We start from the raw sequence: 19,336 nt of genomic DNA, 5'->3' as shown, positions 1-19,336 counted from the left end.
CACAATACCTACATCCATACCATGGCCCAGTGCATGTTGGTCCTATAAAAATGTCTCACTGCTGTATTATATTTTTTACTACATCCAGGTTATTGACCCCTCCCCCTGTCGGCCTCGATGAAAAAAACAAACTGCAATTACTGGAAACTAATTCATAATATCCATGCATGCAATAATTATGGCTGTTTTTTGCTACAATTATTTGTTACAATCATGCATATTTTATCATCATTAATTTAACCACAGAATATATAATATATTTTAATCATCATTGGGAAAAGTTACAGCAGTGATTGAATTCTAAACAGATGTGAATCTGCAATAACTATGTAGGTAGTGATTAGGTATATAGTGCCTTCTTCAGCTGGGGTGGGTGGCAGACAGTCTTAGAACAACTTTGAAAATGAAATGAGGTCACTAATTAATTTTATAAGCGGTCAATAGTTCACTTTCTTCATCACTGGTCTCAGAGTCACTACTGCTAGTTTTCCTTCTCTTTCGCATGATCTTTTTCAAAGAAGATATCCTATTGTAGTGAGGATTTTTGCAGTACTGTACTGTGACGAGCTCGGAATTGTGAATCTGAGAAAACTTTGAGGCTTTCGTATGTGCTCTCAATTCTATTTTCGACTTTTCACCTTGCATGGATTTTTGTATTATTCCTAGTTCACTGTCGCTGTCAATCCGTAACAAAGGTGGCATAGTTTTTTGCACACGTTGAGCTTTGTTGTGGTTGGTATACGTGGACATTGTGATTGGCCGATGCAGTGAAGGAGGTGGATGAACAATATTGAAAGTTAGAGGCGAGTCATGGGGAAAGCTCTCTTGCTCCTGACAAAGAATTGTATTGCGATCTGTCAGTGTTGCAGGCTTCCTCATTGAATCAGCTGAAGTAGTGTAATGAAGTACACTGGAAGATCTGCATTCTGTATCAGCTGATTCTCCTCCGTTTTTTGAACTGGTATTGTTGTGTGAGTAAGACTCTCTGCTGTCTTCGGCTTCAAACAAATCGCTCTCTGTAAAACATGTTCTTTCTTTTTCTGGAGGAACCTCTGATCGTGAATATTCTCTAGCGTAAGCAGGTGACTGAGGATAGGCCTGTGCTCTTGGAGATACAATCGTGACCATACGATGCGATTCGTCAGCTTGTGGTAGTTGTTGAGGGACCATTCCTTGCATCATAGGGAAGCTATTGTGTACAGTGAATGTGGGATGGGAAGGTGTGAGGGGCATGGCGAGTGAGGTTGGTCGAAGGGGGTACTGGAACATCATGGGTGTGAATCTTGAGTTTCCGAAAGGAAAAGGAGATTGCGAAATCGGAGGGGGAAAGTAAGCAGGTACTCCGAAGCGGCAATCGCTGGGCCATGGGGAGAAGATTACTGGTGGAGAGTTTATATGTGAGACTGCCGGTATTTCTGTACGAAGATAAGATAAAAGTACAATATGACGTTTCTGATCGAGGTGATATGAACACCAATAATTATAATGATCATACTTTGCATACATTTTTTATGCATGCCAAAAAATTACCGGAATCACTATATATATACGCAAGATTCATGCAAGATTCATGCAGGGTGTGTACCCGTGGTTACAGTGGTTAGCCACCCTTCCACTACTCAAAATTCAATTATAGCGGCAATTAACAACATATGCATTTGATAACGATCAGTTATCCACCCTAAAGCACACATGCTCCATGCATGGTGAACATATGTAGGGGTTTTCTGGTTCAGCACATTACAGCTAGCATCCCAAGAAGCCATGACCCATCTCCAGATGTAACACTATACTGTTTACATGCATGCAGCTCAGTTGTCAACCTATTTCAGAATATTGAATCAGTATGAGAAGTTTAGAATCTAAGCTTTTGGGACGAAGCCAGACTTATAGTAGTATAATTATACAGAACTCACCTATAGGCCTTGGTATGTTATTGCCTGGCAGAGCTGGAAACCACGAACCAGAGTTGGGAGGGGGAAAGAAAGATACAGGAGGAGGGACTTGAGGGACTGAGGTAAGAACCGTCCCAGAAGAGCTGGGGCAGTTCGGACGACTTTTGTATTCCTTCCTGAATGATGACATAATCATGATGACATATTATATATTATGTTTACCAAACATTGTTTTGTGTTGTATATAGTTCTACCGTATAGCGCGAAATTTTGGAGGGGCTTAATTTCGTGGGTTAGCAATCCTCCATGAAATGTTAGCTAACGGTGCCTTAGACAATTTCGCGCTATAATATATGGTATCATCATTTGCAAGGAGTTTCCCCAATGCGTGTATGGTCTACGAATTGTGTTGCATATAAATAATAAATGTAAATATACGTAAGGAATCATATTTTAATGTTTTAGACTCACATTTTGTTCTCTAGTTCTATGGTTAGCCTTTTCTCCTTGTCCTTCAGAGACTCTAGCGTACGCATGTCTTCCTTCTCTTTCCTTTTAAGGTCCTGAAAGCGTGAGAGTACATGTGTGTTGCTAGGTTATAGTGTACTAGGGAGCTGGATGAATTGAGATGAGATGAACTCAGAGATAGCATGAATGCATGGATGTGGTAAATATGGGAGACAACCATTGTCTACAATACCCAAACACATCATCCATCTGTTTGCATTAAGCTGGCAATGAAAATACTATACAACTACGTATGTTATGCTATGCAAGCGGTGTAACCTAAGCGGTCTTCGCTATATTAACCTATCCACGGTTATAATTTCGAAATTTCCCTCAGCTGTGACTTAATTAACTCCCAAGTTTTGTTACCTATAATTATACATAATTATACCACTAAACTCCTGATACCCACCTAAAGACACATCATGCAGTCCTTATACTTTCAAATAACACTTCAGTTCAGTAAACAATCATTGAATTATTAGGAGTCATTATTATACTATTGCACATGCGGCAGCATGCTACCACAGTTCCTGCATGCACCATTTCAGGCATTATTGGAGTGTGCAGGTATATGTATAATTATGTATCTATACTACTAAGTTGATTTAGGTTACAAGAGTATACAGAACCCTATATATACGCAGAACAACAATTAAACTTGAACAAAACCAACACGATGAGGGAATGTCCAAATTCTCAGAACAGTACCGCTAGAAATTGATCTCACATGTAAAGGATTCTGTTATTCTTTCAATGTTCTATCCGTAGTTATACACAAAAACATCCTGTACTTTAATGTGAACTATACTACGTAGCATCACATGCATGCAGTGACCATGCAGTGATGAACTATATATATAATAGAGGCATATAGAGGCTGTAGTTACTACACTTTTAAAGTATTCAGAGAATGTACAGCTATAATACATATATAGGGAGTATAGGGTTAAGGTGGCTGATCAATCACCCATACAATCAATCGCCTGTATAGTACTACACAGTTCCTGGTGCATGCACCATTGTAGGCATTATTGGAGTGTGCATGTATATACTATACGATCTACCGCTAATTAACCGAGGCGGCACGTGGGCGGCCACGGATGGGTTACAGTAGTCACAGTAGTCGGCTGCATGGTGTGTGTGTGTGCGTGTGTGATTCTGAATCTGCTCATTATAGGTTACAAGCAGGAGTATATAATTATTATAAATGCATGCAGTATTAAAGATTTCCCTAACGCACAACACCTATAATTATATATATATATATATAGTAGCACCACTAATGGCAACAGCTGCATGGTACACATGCAGTTGGCAAGCTGAATATAGGCAGAACAACACAATAGCAGACACCTACAGGTGGCAAACTGAATATAAGAACACAATCAATAGATAGCGGTACACCTATACAGGTGGTATTCTGAAACTTGATTATAGCTGAGGTTTTTTGTTGACCATTGGAATCAAGGTATATACAAGTTTACCCAGTGGTTAAAAGCTAATGTATATCGGCTGCTAGATTAGATTCATTATAGATCCAAGCTGTAATCGAGCTAATCAATCAAAAAGATATTAGCACAGACTGTCAACAACTGTAGGCATTGTCCTACAGAGAATATCTACTATACAGACAACCATATAGATGATATAGTAGACGTGGGACTGCAAATATTGAACCATTATACACATTCTTCAGCCCCATGCACTCAACACAATTAAAGTCCTCAACAGACTTAGGCCGTAGAGAAAAGTTTATCTATGTATAATAGGCTGAGGAAATTCCTAACCATGCAAAAGTTACTTGTGTCTAGCTAATCCACTGGGAAGCCAGACAAGAGTATATAGTTGGTGGCATTGAAAAATACAATTATAAGTAGCTAAGCTATAGTACCAGTCAATGCATAATTACATCAATTAGACACCAATATAAAGCATTCTATGTATATAGATAGCAACCATACATTTGATGGCATTGGTTTCTTGTTTGTTTAAGGCTCGTACATGCATATATTTAAGATGAAATTTGCCTATACCACCTGATTTTATTTATAGAACAGTTACAGAGAATCCTTATACATTGTCTGGATAATTAGCTTAGGGAAGGGTATACCAGCTGCTCAACCACATTACCTTCCTTGTTTGAGAACATGATGAACACAGACAGATACAAGTTTCTGGTTTTAAGTTTGTAACTGGCAAGGATGGAAACCCTGTGAATTAAATGATTTTTATTGACCAAGGTGTACATAATTAAGTGGGGGGAATTGTGGCGGCTGTTTTCTGGTAAAGAATTAGCAAATAATGGTGACACTGGTAAGCACTATATTATACTTACAGAATTAGTTCCTGGACCTCAAAACTAGGCCCAGAAAGCATGGCTACGTGATACTCTATGTGGTATTTAACTCGGCACGCCATGGGAAGCTGCCAATCAACTAATTGCTCCTGCATACCTCCACTGGGAAGCTGCTTTATCATTATGGCTAGCTTAACCATTACCACAGTCGGGTGATAAGTACAGTCATGCAGACTGAGGTTAACACTGAACTACACGTCAAGAGTAGAAGTGAGGACCAGTGTGTTGGTTGAAACTTTGAACTGGGTAACATGATTATCTAGCTAGCTCCTCAGTTTTTCCAATTATGAAGGCCACCTCTCAAAAAAATTATAGCACCTGTTGGTCTGCCATGTGACTACAACGTAGCACTCACATACAAAACCATTGTGTGTATGAGGCCTATATACAGGGTGAAATTATGAGGAAAAGAAAGGAATGTGCATGCATAGACCTATTATTGTAGGAGGGCAATGTCGGCAACAGAGCAAAGCAAAAAAACAAAACAGATAAGGAACACTCAATTAGAGATGCCTGAATGTTAAAATATAATTTTTAGAGATTTGGGGAGGGCAGCATATTCAATAGTGGAAAACATGAAATTACATTAGCATAACCAAAATACTCCTATAAGAATGATTATACTATTATAATTCATAAGGGAAACATCAGCCAGTTATTTTTAACGACTACACCCTCTTCACTTTCAGGTACAGAGCCACACGAAAAGGTTACGGCAGAAGCATATTTGTTTTATAAATTGTCACACTTCAATATTCAACCCTCTATCTAAGTCTGTGCATGCCCTACTTGAAAACGGCATTCTATTTTATATACAGAAAACCTCAATCTGCATGCATGCTCTATACTGTTACTCACTTTCAGTTCTTTGATAGCTGCTTCCAGTACCAATTTGACGGCAGGTCGCTTGGTGGGTCTAGTTAACTGATTCCGAAGACTAAGTACAGCAACACGTAGCTCCTTCCTCCTGTATATAATCAGTGCAACACTCTTTAGTGATAATAGTTAGTACTCTCTCCTCTATAATTATGTATACGGGCTACTATTGTATTTGGTAAATTTGTGGTTTAATGGTAATCATGTTATACATAGTAATATCCCATTGTCTAATTGTCTGAGCACCTGGAGAGTGGAACATGCATGCATGCAATAAAAAGGAACAGGAGTGTGATACACAATTAATAAAACATGTGTTTTTCAGGGAAAACATGAAAGAGTCCATGTGTATTCACTCCAAATACCAGACAGTGTGTCTGTTGTATCCAAGGAAACTTCATGGTAGTCCAGCAATAAGAAAATTATCACAACAGATGCTTAGAAACTGAAATAACCTCAGCCCCTTGACTGGGGTACATGTAAGTGGTGCCACCATGCATGCGCATGCAATACTATAGCAATCATGTATGGGTAACCATCCATGTCCAGGGGCGTAGCCAGGATTTGAGAGAGGGGGGTGCTTGTCCTAAGTTGATGAACGAATTACCAGTGGGGGGTCTGGGGGCACTCCCCCAGAAATTTGTGATGTTAAATGCTCTGAGATTGATTCTAACGCAATCTGGCTAAAGAAATGAGAGTACTGCTGCTTTGAGGGTACTGGTGGTTACATCTTCATCTGAAGATGTCCTATAAAATGCATTGTTTTGAGTTTTAAATCATGCAGCTGCTAACCAGGTTCTGCTTGTGAATTAGCAGGACAGGGTAGCAAGCCACTTGCAGTTTTGCAGTGCTGCATGCTCTGTGAACTGGTCAAAGAGTGACATGATGATGATGGTGATAGCTGCTGAACAGTCTGCAACTCTGTGGGGGACCTTGGTCTGCTCAGCCACGTGGCTTTGCACATGTGCACTGACTGGAATGAATATTTGGAGGTGGAGCTAGATAGTTCGAGGTGGAGTTTTGAGTTGATCGTGCAATTATATTATAGAGCTTAGTACTCTCGATCTCATATCAGCTAGCTAGCTTAGCTAGTTAGTAAAAGGAACTTGTGGAGCAGAGTCTGAGGCCAGAGGGGGGTGCTGGAGCACCCTCTGCACCCCTCTGGCTACGCCACTGATGTCCCGTATATTAGATGCAATACTAGATAATCTGTTAAAACAAAACTAGTTATACCCACATGCAAAGTATCAGCACTTTTACATACACGCATACGTATCACGTCGACAACATTTGGGAGATCACAGCAATTAAGTCAACATGCACACTCCTAAAATCTATATAGTATTTAATGCGATTAATACACAAACATCTGTTTCCACCACTCACCTGTACCTCTCGTTCTCATTGTGTATCTGACTGGCAGTCTCTTGCTTTTGAATCATCTCCTCAATACTGACCTTTGCCTTCCCGTGACCTCCTTTTCTCCCCCTTTCTTTGGAGTCGAGATTGGCTCGCATTTTCCCTCCCTTTTTGTGTGAGATCAAATGAGAATCAGGAGATAAGGGAAGGCCAGGCTCTTCACTTTCTCCGTCTGTTTCTATTGTGTGTGTGTGTGTGTGTGTGTGTGTGTGTGTGTGTGTGTGTGCGTGTGCGTGCGTGTGTGTGTGTGTGTGCGTGTGTGCATGCATGTATGCGTGCGCATGCAAGAGACAATGGATGTGATTTGCATTAGCTATACAGATAGACTATTACCTTTAGAAACCCACTATTGACATGCATGCATGCCTGCATTGATTTAAGGGATCAAAATAGTCGGGATTTGAGGCATATATCTCATCTTCTCTAAGCAATAACAGGACCCCCATCTGAGACTGTTAAATATAATTGGGCATGCATTCATGCATGCAGCCATGTTGGACACTTCGTTCCCTACCACAAAATACTACTACCTAATCCCAAGCTCATTTAATTTAGTGATCAAGATTTACCACATAATGGTATACAACACATCTATATATTGCTTGCTGCAATATAATCAGCATAATATATATGTACCTGAGATTTCCTCATGATGAAAAGTGGCCAGCATGCTGGTTCCACCCTTATCGATTTCTGCCCCTCTTTCTTGGCTGCTGCAACCATTTTTCCTCTTCACTGAGCTCACTGCTCTACTAGTGCCTGCAATTAGATTATTGCCTGCAACTGCATCAGGATTAGGGCTCTCCAGGTCTTGAGCTGCCTGTAGTATTAGACACACCCTGTCATCAGCAGGAGAATCCTCAGCAGTCATGTCTATGCTCAAATAGTCTACAGCTCCTTTAAAACTACTGCTGAAGGATCTATACAAAGCTAAAATAATCTAGCATAATTGTATAATCACTTAGAATATTATTGTAGATCTAGCATGCAATATACGACAAATGAACTTACATATTTCTTTTTTTCACTCGTGCATGTGTCAACACTATAACTTGTTAATAACAAGTTATAGTTGTGACACACGAGTGCTACTAGTCTCATGGATCAGCCCCCTCCTGAGAAGGGTCTGAGCACTCTTGATGTAGTTTTGTTGCACACGCTGGAATTCCAGCGGCTGAATCAGATTGACTTATTCTAGTCAGGTGATATTATAGGAGGCAATAAAGAACTGCACGTTGCTCAACGCATTTGGATAATCATTAACGCATGCATTGCGCATGGTAAACGCTTCATACATAGACGCTGCTACAAAGCATAAGCAAGCCAAGCAGGGGTCCTTGGGCACAGAGAGTTAGCACCACAGGCAAAAGACATACATGTAATAGATTGAAGCACCTTCTTCAGAAATAGAGAGATGCCTGCGCTTGACGCTTTGTACAATTAACAAATACGCGGGGGCGTAAGGTCAGGAATTGATTACATTCCATTGGTCTGGCACATTCCACTGTGAAATGACCTCAAGACAAGAGTGCTCAGACCCCTTCTCAGGAGGGGGTAGCCTCGATTCCCGGTCGCTTGAACAAGGCGGCCTGGTATACCTTGTATGCGCATGTGTGTACATTACCCCAAAAAGGGGGTAATCCGTGTATTTGTGGATACTGTCAGTAAAATAAACCGTATACTATTTGTATTCTGATTTTACAGTTCGTTACATAGAAGTATTGTGTAAAGATGACTGAGTTCTTACGCCCTTTATTGTATCAAGCCAAGTCTCTACTTAACGACACCCTACACTGTAAGGCTACAGATGTTATAGGAAAGGCATGATGTGTTCCTGTGGGTCCCCTGATGAGGCTGTGGTAATATAGACCAGGCAAGTGTTCTGCTACTAAATCTTGCCTTTATGTTCGACAAGAAGTCATTGCTGAAGATAAAGAAGCTAATGATTACTCCTAAAAGCTTTTAATAAGCTTTAACTCGACACTCAGGAAGTTATTCACTCAAGATCTACTGATGTATTAAAGAGTCCACCACTCTTCCTAGCTGGCAGCTCTAGCTGTCTGGGAGGCTTTCTTGAACTGTCTCTTTGATAAACAGAGCTAGAAGAAGCAACACTGCTGCAGCATAATTATTCTACTTTGATTAGTGTCTCTGAAAGCTGCCATTGTGGTCACATTGTCATACGTATTATTCCCTTTTGTAACTTTGTCCGTTTTTTTACAATTTGTATGATGAAATTGTTGTCAATTATTTTGCGCATGCGCATACAAGGTATACCAGGCAGACTCTGAACGACATGGACATACCCCTCAGACAGGGAGCCCTCTCTGCTGCTATTGATGAATCCTTACTAAAGAGCCTGTTAGCCTCGGCCCCCACCACTAGGTCACGAGCACTGGCCCTCTCCACTGGTCTCCCTCACGCTCAGGACTGGCTGAACGTAATCCCTTCTCCCTCACTCGGGCTTCACCTCCAAGATAGGGAGTTTCGCTCTTGCCTGTGTTACTGGCTAGGGGTCCCGCTGCACAATGACCAGTTCACCTGCCCTGAGTGTCATGGTGTTGCTGACTCCCTTGGTGACCACCAGGTGGGATGTGGAGGCAACAGTGACCGTATCAGCCGTCACAACGCCGTCCGTGACGTTGTTTTTAAAGCGGCTCAGTCTGCTGCTCTGGGCCCCTCAAGAGAAACTACAGGGCTTGTTCCTGACTCGGCTTCTCGCCCTGCAGACGTCCTCCTCCCCAACTGGATCAATGGTCGTCCAGCGGCTCTTGACGTCCATGTCATTTCTCCTCTCCAGTCTCTCACACTGTCTGAGGCTGCAAGGACCCAGGGCCACGCTCTCCAAGTGGGGGTCCAGCGTAAGCTGACTTCCAATCTCCCCAGCTGCAGGTCTGTGGGTATGACATGCATTCCCCTTGTGGCCGAAACCCTGGGAGGCTTAGCAGAGGACTTCATCTCAACCATTCGTGATATCGGCCGGTCAATTTGTCTCCGCTCAGGCGCGGACCGAGACTCAGTCACCATTAAACACCTCTTTGGGAGAGTCAGCATAGCCCTTTGGCGAGGGAATGCTTCCATGCTCATTCACAGGTCACCAACTCTATCACCTGTGCTTGATGGGCATACCTAAACTTACTATATGTTTGTTCTTCATATCTTTACCTTACTTAGATTTCGATTTATATCTGTCTACCCGTTTGTACTTACCTTAACTACTCGTTTCGCCATAAAGGCTAAAAAAAAAAAAAAAAAAAAAGGTATACCAGGCCGCCTTGTTCAAGCGGCCGGGAATCGAGGCTAAGGAGGGGGCTGATCCATGAGACTAGAGTGCCACATGGGATATATTGGCTCAGTAGTAACTTTATAGCCGCAGGCCTCGAGGGCAAAGGCTAGCCTCTACACAGGCTCTCCTTTTTCTGTTCTTTATCACAATCGTTCAATAAGATAAAATACTGTATTATTCGTTCAATGAGATAAAATACGGTATTAATTGGAGGAATAAAGAAAGAAATAGACGTAAAGTTAGGAAAAAGGAGAGCCTGTATCGGGAAGTCGCGTGAGGGTAGAAGGGTGGTAGAAGGGTGAAAATGAGCGTGGGCATACTGAGCTAGAGATGTTGGACTGCCCACGCAGAGGTCTACGACTAGTAAAACTTTGCCTGCTGCAAGCTGGACATGGACTTGGAACTGGAAGTTTGCAAGCACTATAGCTAGCTATACCTTAGGCTTAGCTAGATGATCTACTAGTCTAGATTGTGTGTTTAGATTCTATCACTATTACCTTTTCTTGTGTCTTTCTACATGCTATAGTAGAATAGCTTAGTCATCATTATCATATAGCAGGTAGCTACTGCCACCAGAGCTGGCCACGCTGGTTCTCTGATCTGACTTGCAGCACAGCTTGGTGGTTGTCTCAGTGCAGTACAGTACAGTCTTACTCGGAATGCGTGGGAGAATACCTTACGTCACGATTGTGGGCTACATATCGCCCACGTTCATAAAAATCCTTGTGGATCACGCGATTTCCCAAACCAGGCCTTACGTTTTCTTAACTGTATGCCCATTTCTTTCTTTGCTGCCTCACTATGTATTTCTTATGTTTATGGATGAACAGTGACAACAGCAAGAAAAAGTAAGGCCTGGGAACGAGGCTAGGCAAAGGCACTACTGAGACACTACCGGTATATCCAATGTTGTGCGCACAACTAGATGTCTACATAAAAGAAAATATGTAAGTTCATTTGTCGTATATTGTTAGATCTACAATAATATTCTAAGTGATTATACAAATTATGCTAGATTATTTTAGCTTTGTATAGATCCTTCAGCAGTAGTTTTAAAGGAGCTGTAGACTATTTGAGCATAGACATGACTGCTGAGGATTCTCATGCTGATGACAGCGTGTGTCTAATACTACAGGCAGCTCAAGACCTGGAGAGTCCTAATCCTGATGCTACTTGTGGTGGCTGTGGAATGCACCAGACACATGAAAAACGTTTTCTGCCTACCACTGAATCTGTTTAACATGCAGTGTTATACTGTATATACCCCTTTACCGGTCAAAATGTTGTATATTTTACAACAACAATCTGGGAGGGAGCGTGCTATCAACTTGTGAATGTTGCATGATATTGGATTCTGTGGCAGATTGGATAGTATCATGAATGCGATTATCCTTTGAAGTTCTGCTGAGCTGTTCAATTAGGACACGTAAAAAAAAAAAGCAAGCTACCATATAGCGTGTAATTTTCGTGGGGCAAAATATTCGTGGTTTTCGTGGTTGGAGGTCTGACCACGAATATTTTACCCACGAATGAAGCGACCTTGCCTACCTTTACCTGCAGTACAAGCTCCAAACCACGAAAATATTATCCACGAAATATCTCAATATTGCTGCCCGAAAATTATCCGCTATATACAGCATGTAGGACGTGATACTAGGTAAATGCAGTGTGTGACGTCACACCCTCTGGTTGGAGGCGAGAGTTGCGCTCAAGAAAGTACACATTGATCCCTATATCTGCTTATTTTTCTCGTAGGGGGCCTAAAAGAGAAATTCAAAGCAATCAGGCATCATGCGCACATACACCCAGCACTACTGATAGCTACAGCTGCTATGTTAGGCCACTCCAAGTGATACTCTGGTTTCTGGTCCACCGCCCGCATCAAATTTTATTCTTGGATTTCTATCTCATTATTGGATTTCTATCTCATTATTTCTACTACGCATGCGCAGAATGGTCCATGTGGTACAAAATAGTGTGATAATGATATTCATTTGCAAAATAATGGGTGAAATTGATAATGACATAATGAGAAAAGCCGCCCGCCCGCATGCAATTAGAAAAACTTCAGGACCAGAAACCAGAGTGTCACTTGGAGTGGCCTTAGTGCCGAGCTTTCTTTTATTCAGCTTGATTTGTGTGAAAAAACACCAATTTGTCAGTTTATGTACCTCTATCTCCAATATGAAATAATATTATAACATGTAAGTTTCACAGAATTAAAGTGTGTTTATAACTGCATGGAACAAAGCATATTTTCCAGCTCTCAATGCAGCAAAGTAGTAGCAGCACCATGAAACGTTTGTCCAAAGTCCAGAAAGTTTGCGTACCTCTCCTGCTCTGACTGTACATGGTAATCTAGTTTGAAGTGCTCTAAGATACAGTTTAGGTATTAGAAAGTGGAACACAAGTATCTTTATCTGTATTGTGTGATCGAAGAGATGGCATTTGAAGGACTTGGGAACAGACCTGCTATGGTTTGTAGAGTGTACTGACACCCCCTTTGGAGCTTACTTTCTCATCACTTTGCATATAGTAGCTCTAAAAGATTAATAGCCTATGTCTAAGTGTATCTGGTGTCTCCTCAAGAGCACAGTTTGCTATAATACTACAAACTATTAATATCTTTACTGACATTTTGAGTGCACGCACCCCTTTTTGCTCATTACACGCCCCTTTTTAGCAACTCGCCTCATCCAACGGAAGTGCTGGGCGTTGCCTATCCCTTTCTTTCGTGTATCTATGGACTGAGTAGTATCCATTGGTAGACCCTCTGGACTATCTTGGTAGCCATAGAATATTTTCGAAGAGGAAGCAGCAAGCCATTTGTGTACACAGGCACTTCACAAGTGGACACAAGCTCTACAATAGTCTACATGCTTGCTAAGCAGCTTAGTTGACCAGAGTGCAGCTTTTAAAGGCCACACATACTTCCATCGAGGCAGCAGCAAGGCATAAAATCGATGGTTAGTTTGTGCACAGCCATTGACCCACGCCCATATCTACAAGCCATTAGCCACTTCATTGGGGGCGGAGATAACATCAAGCTAATTTGGTGGGTTGGGCTCAGATGCAAACTAAAGTGATGGAACTGTTCCAGATTGTGTGTGGCTGAACGGAAGGGATAAAAGGGACCCTTTCAGGTTACTGGGTGGATGGTGGGCTTTAGAGGTAACTTCAGCCATACTATGCCAGTATTTAGATAGTGGCACAGTTCAAGGCTTGACCTGTGCCATAATTATGGCAGATATTGGCACAGTGTTTCCTTTGATCTGCCCACTCAAAATACAGAAATAATTATAGTCTATAAATATAGTCAGGCTGTGAATCTCATTTCAATTAAAAGTTCCAGGAATCATCACAGCTCTTATAGGAATCAAAACAAACCACATGCAAATGTATAGCCATGCATGCATGAGGAGGTATACAGGTATGGTGGGCCGTTTGTTTCAAAATTCAAATGTTACATTTTCATTCAAATCACAATACATTCATTCAAGATGTGCAATTTTCATTCAAGAGCATTCAAGATTATTCATTCAAGATTCAAGATTTTGATGGATGCATAAACATGCATAATTTCAGATGACTTTAGCCACACTTTGTGGTTTTATTGCATGGTGTAGTTGTTTTAATTAACAGGAAATGGGGTTCACAATAATCAACTCCCTCCCTCAGTAGTGGTAAGGTGATTCCCAAACCAGAAACATGACATTGATTAACGAAAATTAACAAGAGGTCAGGGGTTCGTTGCCGACCTTCGAGTTTTGAGCATTAAGCAAAGGACATCTCTTAAATGTTGTGTTTTAATGACTGTATATGCATGCATGATATCTTGAATAATTATTGTCGACTTGAATGCATTAAAATCTTGAATGACAATTGCAGGTCTTGAATGAATACTGTATATGCATCTTGAATGAATGTATTGTAATTTGAATGAAAATATAACATTTGAATTTTGAAACAAACGGCCCACCATATACAGGGAGGGGAAATAATTATCACTGCTTGACTAATGGTGTATACATAATAGCATATATATAGCTATAATTCAGTATTATATCTAGGTTAACTTTGCTATATGCAACAATAAGCAACTTAAATCATCACAGTGCATGTATAGATGTTTCTATAGGGATTACACCAATAGTAATACCCATGCATGTACAGTTATCAGTATAGTAAGCAAGAACTTGAAAAATCAACAAGGTAATTGTATATAACAAATAAATTATTATTCCCTGCATGCATGAATCCGGCCGGGCAATCCCATGCATGCTTTTGTAAACACAACGAATAGTTGGAGGCCCCCCATTTTGTTTAAAAACAAATGATCACATTATGTTAATATTTAGCTTAATATAATTTTAGACAAGCAAAAACCTAATTTGCCTAGTGCAAATAACAATCATAATACGTGACCGTATTTTCCTTGGTGAAAACTGTTTGTGGGAGTATACAATACTGTACTTTACTTCATAAGATATAAAAATATAAATCAAGATGATACATAATTATAAACCATGCATGCATGCATGGATGTTTGATAGGGATGATCATGTGAGTTGGGGTTAATTAAGTATATTATCTGGCTAATCTCTGCATGTGGATGTTGTGTCATGCAAATGGATCTTCGAGTACTTCTCAAACCGCATCAGAAAATTAGGAAAGTTATCTGTCTAACGGTGAACAGACTATATAGCGCCCTCTCACTCTCTCCCCTGTCACATCTGTTGTTCCCATAATTACATTATAGGCTAGCCCCATGCATGCAGGAACAGTCGACCGATTGTTCAGTTAAAGAAATGTAATAGCATGCGCAAGATAGTATCTATTATATAAGGTGATCACAAACTCCGGCATCGCGCTGGTTTGTTTTTAGAGACTTCAATGTTTTCAAATGACAGCAGGGAAACATAATGATTTCGTAAGTAAAGGCTACGTAACAATTTATAATTTGATACTTCATGTACACATCACATCAGTTTCTCTATCACTAAATGGTTGATTGTTGAGGGTTACTGAACAATAGACAGATATACATCTTCTTTTTCTCCACACACAACATCTCTGCTGCCATTATTCACATCAGATAGCAACTCCCCGTTTGGTGTTGGGTTCTCTTTACCCCTATCGCCATCCATTCTACTCAGGGCTTGCACTTCATCACCTTGAATTTGGTCTTTGCTGAGCGTTTGCATATCCTTTTCTTCGCTCACAGTGACCCCAATATTCTGCTCAGAAATAGGAAGTGTATTCTCAGTACCAAAGCCACTACCAGTGTTGAGTTGGTGGGAGAATGGAACATCATGTTCAATTTCTGTTTCAGAATCAGAGGCAGTAGATGGAATGAGATCTTTTTGTTTTGATTTTAGTACTGGTGCTGGATACAAAGACAGTCTCTCTGCTTCCTTTTCTCTTCGTTTGGCTGCAAAAGTAATCAAATGCACTGCACTATAATTATAATAATGCACTGTCAGGGTGTCATACAGGATTTTGAAGTAGAGGGGGGAAATGAGAAAAGTAACCAGAAAATGTTGCTAAAAAAAGGTCAACCATTATTTCAATACCCAGCTATGGACACTCAGTCATAATTGAAAGGGGGGGGGAAATTGGAGCTAGGGGGGGATATCCCCCCTTTCCCCCCCCTGTATGACACCCTGACTGTCTACATAATTAGTACAATGATTGCTGTGAAACTTGTGGGGAAAACCAGCAGTGCATGGGTATAAGACAGAAGTTAAAGAAACAAGGAAAGTGCAGCAGTGCATGACATAAACATGAAACATGACTTAACTTGGATGTCCCCATTATGTTTGGATAAGCAAAACAAACGCATACTTTAATAATTAGCTACACGTATCTGTGATCACATAATGATGTTGACCAGACTATTATACATGTGGTAACCATGCATGCATTCAGTTCTCACTGTTACAGTAATGTATAGCCTTCTAATAAGCAGACTGCTTACCAATAACAATTCCTTCTAATAAGCAGACTGCTTACCAATAACTAGTGTTCAAGCTGGCGCTGTGCTAATGCCTCTCGCCATGTTTTTGCTTTCGCTGAAAAGTATTAGAGTGTTATATTAGTTTCTATAATGAATTTTATATTAAAGTTAGTTTATCTATATAAAGTCACTGAGAAGAAAAGACTTATTTACATGCATCTATTGTTGTATTAAATCTATGTGGCTTACCAGGACCTCAAGAAAGAAGAAAATTGATTCTTCCAGGATCTGTAGTTCAGTGTATAAAATATCTAAGAAGAAAAGACCTGTGTACATGCATATTGTTATCTATATTGTTATATGGTAGTGTTTTGTGGCTTACCAGGCCTTCAGACAAAGATGATTCTGCCACTGGATCGGAATGAGCGCGCATGCGCATTACATCCATAGGAATAATTAACGGGTGTGTCCAAAGAGATCAATTTCACAAATGGCTACTGCTAGATATTTTCTGAGTATTGTAGCTAACAAAAAGCTAGCGCTTTAGTGCAAGGCTAACTCATATGTTGAATAGAAAGTTTGTGCGGACTGATGATGCTATGAAAGATTCTGAAGAGACTGCAACAGCCTTCAATGTGAGTCAAACTAGCCATAACTCGAGAAAGAAGCTTTAGTTTGCTAATCCACGAATCAAAATCCAAGAGAACGTGGCTAGAAGCCTATAGAAGCTGTTAGCTTTCGTCGCATTGCAACCGTTGAGCAGTTACAGCTGGAACAGACACACACACAGTCAGCTTTACGGTATCCCTCGTGCGGCTACGCCTCGAGGCATAATAACAATTCCAGGCAGCACATCTCGGAGGACCTCCTCAATTTTTTTTTTCAGGCCCAAGTGGGGTAAAAATAAATATATTATAGGAATGGCATGTATGACAAGGGTACGTGTAAAATAGTAGATAATTATTGTTAATATTAATTACTATCCTGTGAGATGGGATTCTGCTGAGATCAGGTCGATCTCAATGGGTGTCCTGGCTGCATGTCCCACCGACGATCTAGCGCCTCTAATTGCTTGGATGGCTGAGCGTAGGAGGGAGAACGTTAGGCGATATCTTAGCCAGCATAGAGTTTTATTGTAGGTGATGTCCCATTTCTGGGCAAGTAGTGAGCTCAGGCGTTTGTAGAAGAGTGATGCTTCTACGCCCATGCCTCCTGTAACGGATAAAACTAACGGTGTGAAAGAGGAGTGTTCAAGTTCCTGGACTCTTTGCTGATAAGCCAGTTTCTTTTCCAGTTCGTGTTTTCTGTATGTTGCTGCATGTGACTGGTTTCTGCTGGAGGGGGCGAGGGGGTTAAACACTCATATCAAAGTATGTTTTTTGGAATCTTCCCCCCCAGACACCATTGGCCGATATATCCAAACGTGCGTTTTCTTGGCTGTTCGCTGAGGCCCCGTTGAGTTGGTCCGCGCTCACAGGTTGTAGGTTGGGCTCTACACACACTTCACTGCATACTTCCGTGAGAAGGGATGCTGTGGTATCTCTTATTTCATTATGCCTTAACGTAGGAAACCCTCCTTTGGCACAGGAGAGAGCATGCTCCACATTGAAGTTTTTGCCACAGTCGCATTTGGAGGGCAAGCGAGTTGGGGTCCAGCCATAGCCATAGCGTAGTGCTAGGGCATCTTAGAAGGCCGACTTGTGGAGTGTGAATCCATGTTCAATTAGTTGGGCGTGGTCCCACCCTGGACGCGAACGTAGGCGCATCCAGGGTGGGGCCACGCCCAACTACTCCTGTCCTACTGATGTCAGCCATTATTTGAGGTCAAAGTCCTTTTTTTTGTTGACATTGCATTATTTTACCATGTACCAGCATGTTCAAGTTGCATTGTGCACTAGCCTCGACTCCAGCCCCTTGAATAGTGCGCCTTTCTCAGCGGCTTGGAATCGAGGCTAATTGTGCACCAAAAAGCCAGTCCGTAAAAAAATTTTAACTATTTTATGTTCAGCCTTTTGTGTATTTTCGTCAGTTAGGCATAAAATAATGGTAAAGACAGAAGACAGGGCTGATGAGCAGCAAATGTGATCGTTCCTGCATACATGCTGTAGGAGAGAGCTTGTAGCATCAGCCAGATTGAGCAAAACTCTCCTCTGGATCTCACCTAAGACACTATAGGCTCTATAAAGACAAAATTATAATTATTATGCCTGTTGGCCATTTGGAAATATCAACTGTCTATTGGCCATTATTATGTGATATTTATGACATTTTTGTGAAATATAAACTGAAATGAAGCTTTTATAGAAAAGTTACAAAAACAAAAAAACTACGAAAAAACTTTCTTGTTCTTTTATGACTTTTTAACTTATATAGGGATCCCATAATCTTTCTGAAGTTATTTCTTTCATGTATTTGCCTGATGATGTTGGAATTTGGGTCTTCAAGGCATATCTGCATACACTAATGGTCGACATGTTCAACGTTTACCTACTAAATTGAGCAAGGTGTAACTTCTCACAAGAATGCATTCAGATCATAGAAATAAGACATTACGATGAACCTATTCCTATGCTTGGCCTATAACTAAAAATTGTGAAATTATAACCTCTTCACCTCTGCATAGAGGTACAAATAAACACATAAATTAATTAGCGTAGTTGATACTTGAAATCAGCAACACATGTTTTTCAATCAACACCATTGTGGCTCATTACAATCACTAATGTAATACTTTGAAACACTATATACTTTTTCTAGGTTAAAGATTATTTAAACTCTGGTTCTAGGGAGAAAAAGCATATAAAAACTCACAAAAGTGTTGTAGGGTCGTCTTGAAACTCAAACTTGGACAAATTCACAACTAATGTGGTTCCAAATGATGAACACTAGAGATTTATAGGCTGGGTTGTACTCAGCCTAACTTTAGAAGCTGGAGAAGAGGAGTTTTAGCATGGTTTTAGTTGCTGCTGGAGGTTAACGCCCACTGCCTATCGCACTCTGAACCGTAACACTGATGGTTTCAAGAGGCAACGTTGGGA

The 19,336-nt window shown here is 40.8% G+C and overlaps 2 protein-coding genes and 2 long non-coding RNA genes across 11 annotated transcripts in view; 2 read left to right on the top strand and 2 right to left on the bottom strand.

The window, feature by feature from the left end:
* LOC135343073 (uncharacterized) overlaps window positions 1–271 on the top strand; it is a 49,569-nt gene extending 49,298 nt beyond the window's left edge. The window contains exon 4 of the long non-coding RNA XR_010397039.1: window positions 89–271. This is a non-coding gene — a long non-coding RNA (uncharacterized LOC135343073). The remainder of the gene's footprint in view (window positions 1–88) is intronic.
* On the bottom strand, window positions 242–8,228 carry LOC135343062 (uncharacterized). 3 transcript variants are annotated; one of them, XM_064540013.1, is made up of 7 exons: window positions 8,068–8,228; window positions 7,693–7,876; window positions 7,024–7,234; window positions 5,620–5,728; window positions 2,367–2,458; window positions 1,917–2,071; window positions 242–1,415 (listed from the first exon to the last, which is right to left on the bottom strand). In XM_064540013.1, exons 1-7 carry the CDS (start codon window positions 8,155–8,157, stop codon window positions 418–420), a joined length of 1,839 nt encoding a protein of 612 aa, XP_064396083.1. In that variant the 5' UTR covers window positions 8,158–8,228; the 3' UTR covers window positions 242–417. The 3 variants fall into 3 exon arrangements, with proteins under 3 accessions (XP_064396083.1, XP_064396085.1, XP_064396084.1); XM_064540015.1 differs by having other exon boundaries at window positions 7,693–7,986; window positions 8,068–8,209; XM_064540014.1 differs by lacking the exon at window positions 8,068–8,228 and having other exon boundaries at window positions 7,693–8,061.
* A 402-nt stretch (window positions 8,229–8,630) lies between these two features.
* LOC135343068 (uncharacterized) lies at window positions 8,631–10,261 on the top strand. The gene has a single exon (XM_064540022.1). It carries the CDS (start codon window positions 9,353–9,355, stop codon window positions 10,187–10,189), a length of 837 nt encoding a protein of 278 aa, XP_064396092.1. The 5' UTR covers window positions 8,631–9,352; the 3' UTR covers window positions 10,190–10,261.
* A 4,971-nt stretch (window positions 10,262–15,232) lies between these two features.
* On the bottom strand, window positions 15,233–19,322 carry LOC135343077 (uncharacterized). Of its 6 annotated transcripts, XR_010397052.1 has the most exons (5): window positions 19,110–19,322; window positions 16,681–18,749; window positions 16,548–16,624; window positions 16,355–16,413; window positions 15,233–15,773 (listed from the first exon to the last, which is right to left on the bottom strand). It is a non-coding gene; the product is annotated as an uncharacterized LOC135343077 (long non-coding RNA). The 6 variants fall into 6 exon arrangements; XR_010397049.1 differs by having other exon boundaries at window positions 16,548–18,749; XR_010397053.1 differs by lacking the exon at window positions 16,355–16,413.
* Between the last annotated feature and the right edge of the window lie 14 nt (window positions 19,323–19,336).

Source organism: Halichondria panicea, chromosome 10 (assembly GCF_963675165.1).
Source record: "Halichondria panicea chromosome 10, odHalPani1.1, whole genome shotgun sequence".
Lineage (NCBI taxonomy): Eukaryota > Metazoa > Porifera > Demospongiae > Suberitida > Halichondriidae > Halichondria > Halichondria panicea.
The sequence above is the reverse complement of the archived record's forward strand: the minus strand, read 5'-3'. Positions and strand labels throughout refer to the sequence as shown.

What these genes read in the sequence shown, in the direction of transcription:
- LOC135343062 (XM_064540013.1), bottom strand. Translation starts at nt 8,157, where the DNA reads ATGAGACTAGTAGCACTCGTGTGTCACAACTATAACTTGTTATTAACA. An exon ending in CAGCTATCAAAGAACTGAAA is followed by an intron (nt 2,459 to 5,619) that starts GTGAGTAACAGT and finishes TCACGCTTTCAG; the next exon opens with GACCTTAAAAGGAAAGAGAA. An exon ending in ATAGAACTAGAGAACAAAAT is followed by an intron (nt 2,072 to 2,366) that starts GTGAGTCTAAAA and finishes GTCATCATTCAG; the next exon opens with GAAGGAATACAAAAGTCGTC.
- LOC135343068 (XM_064540022.1), top strand. Translation starts at nt 9,353, where the DNA reads ATGGACATACCCCTCAGACAGGGAGCCCTCTCTGCTGCTATTGATGAA.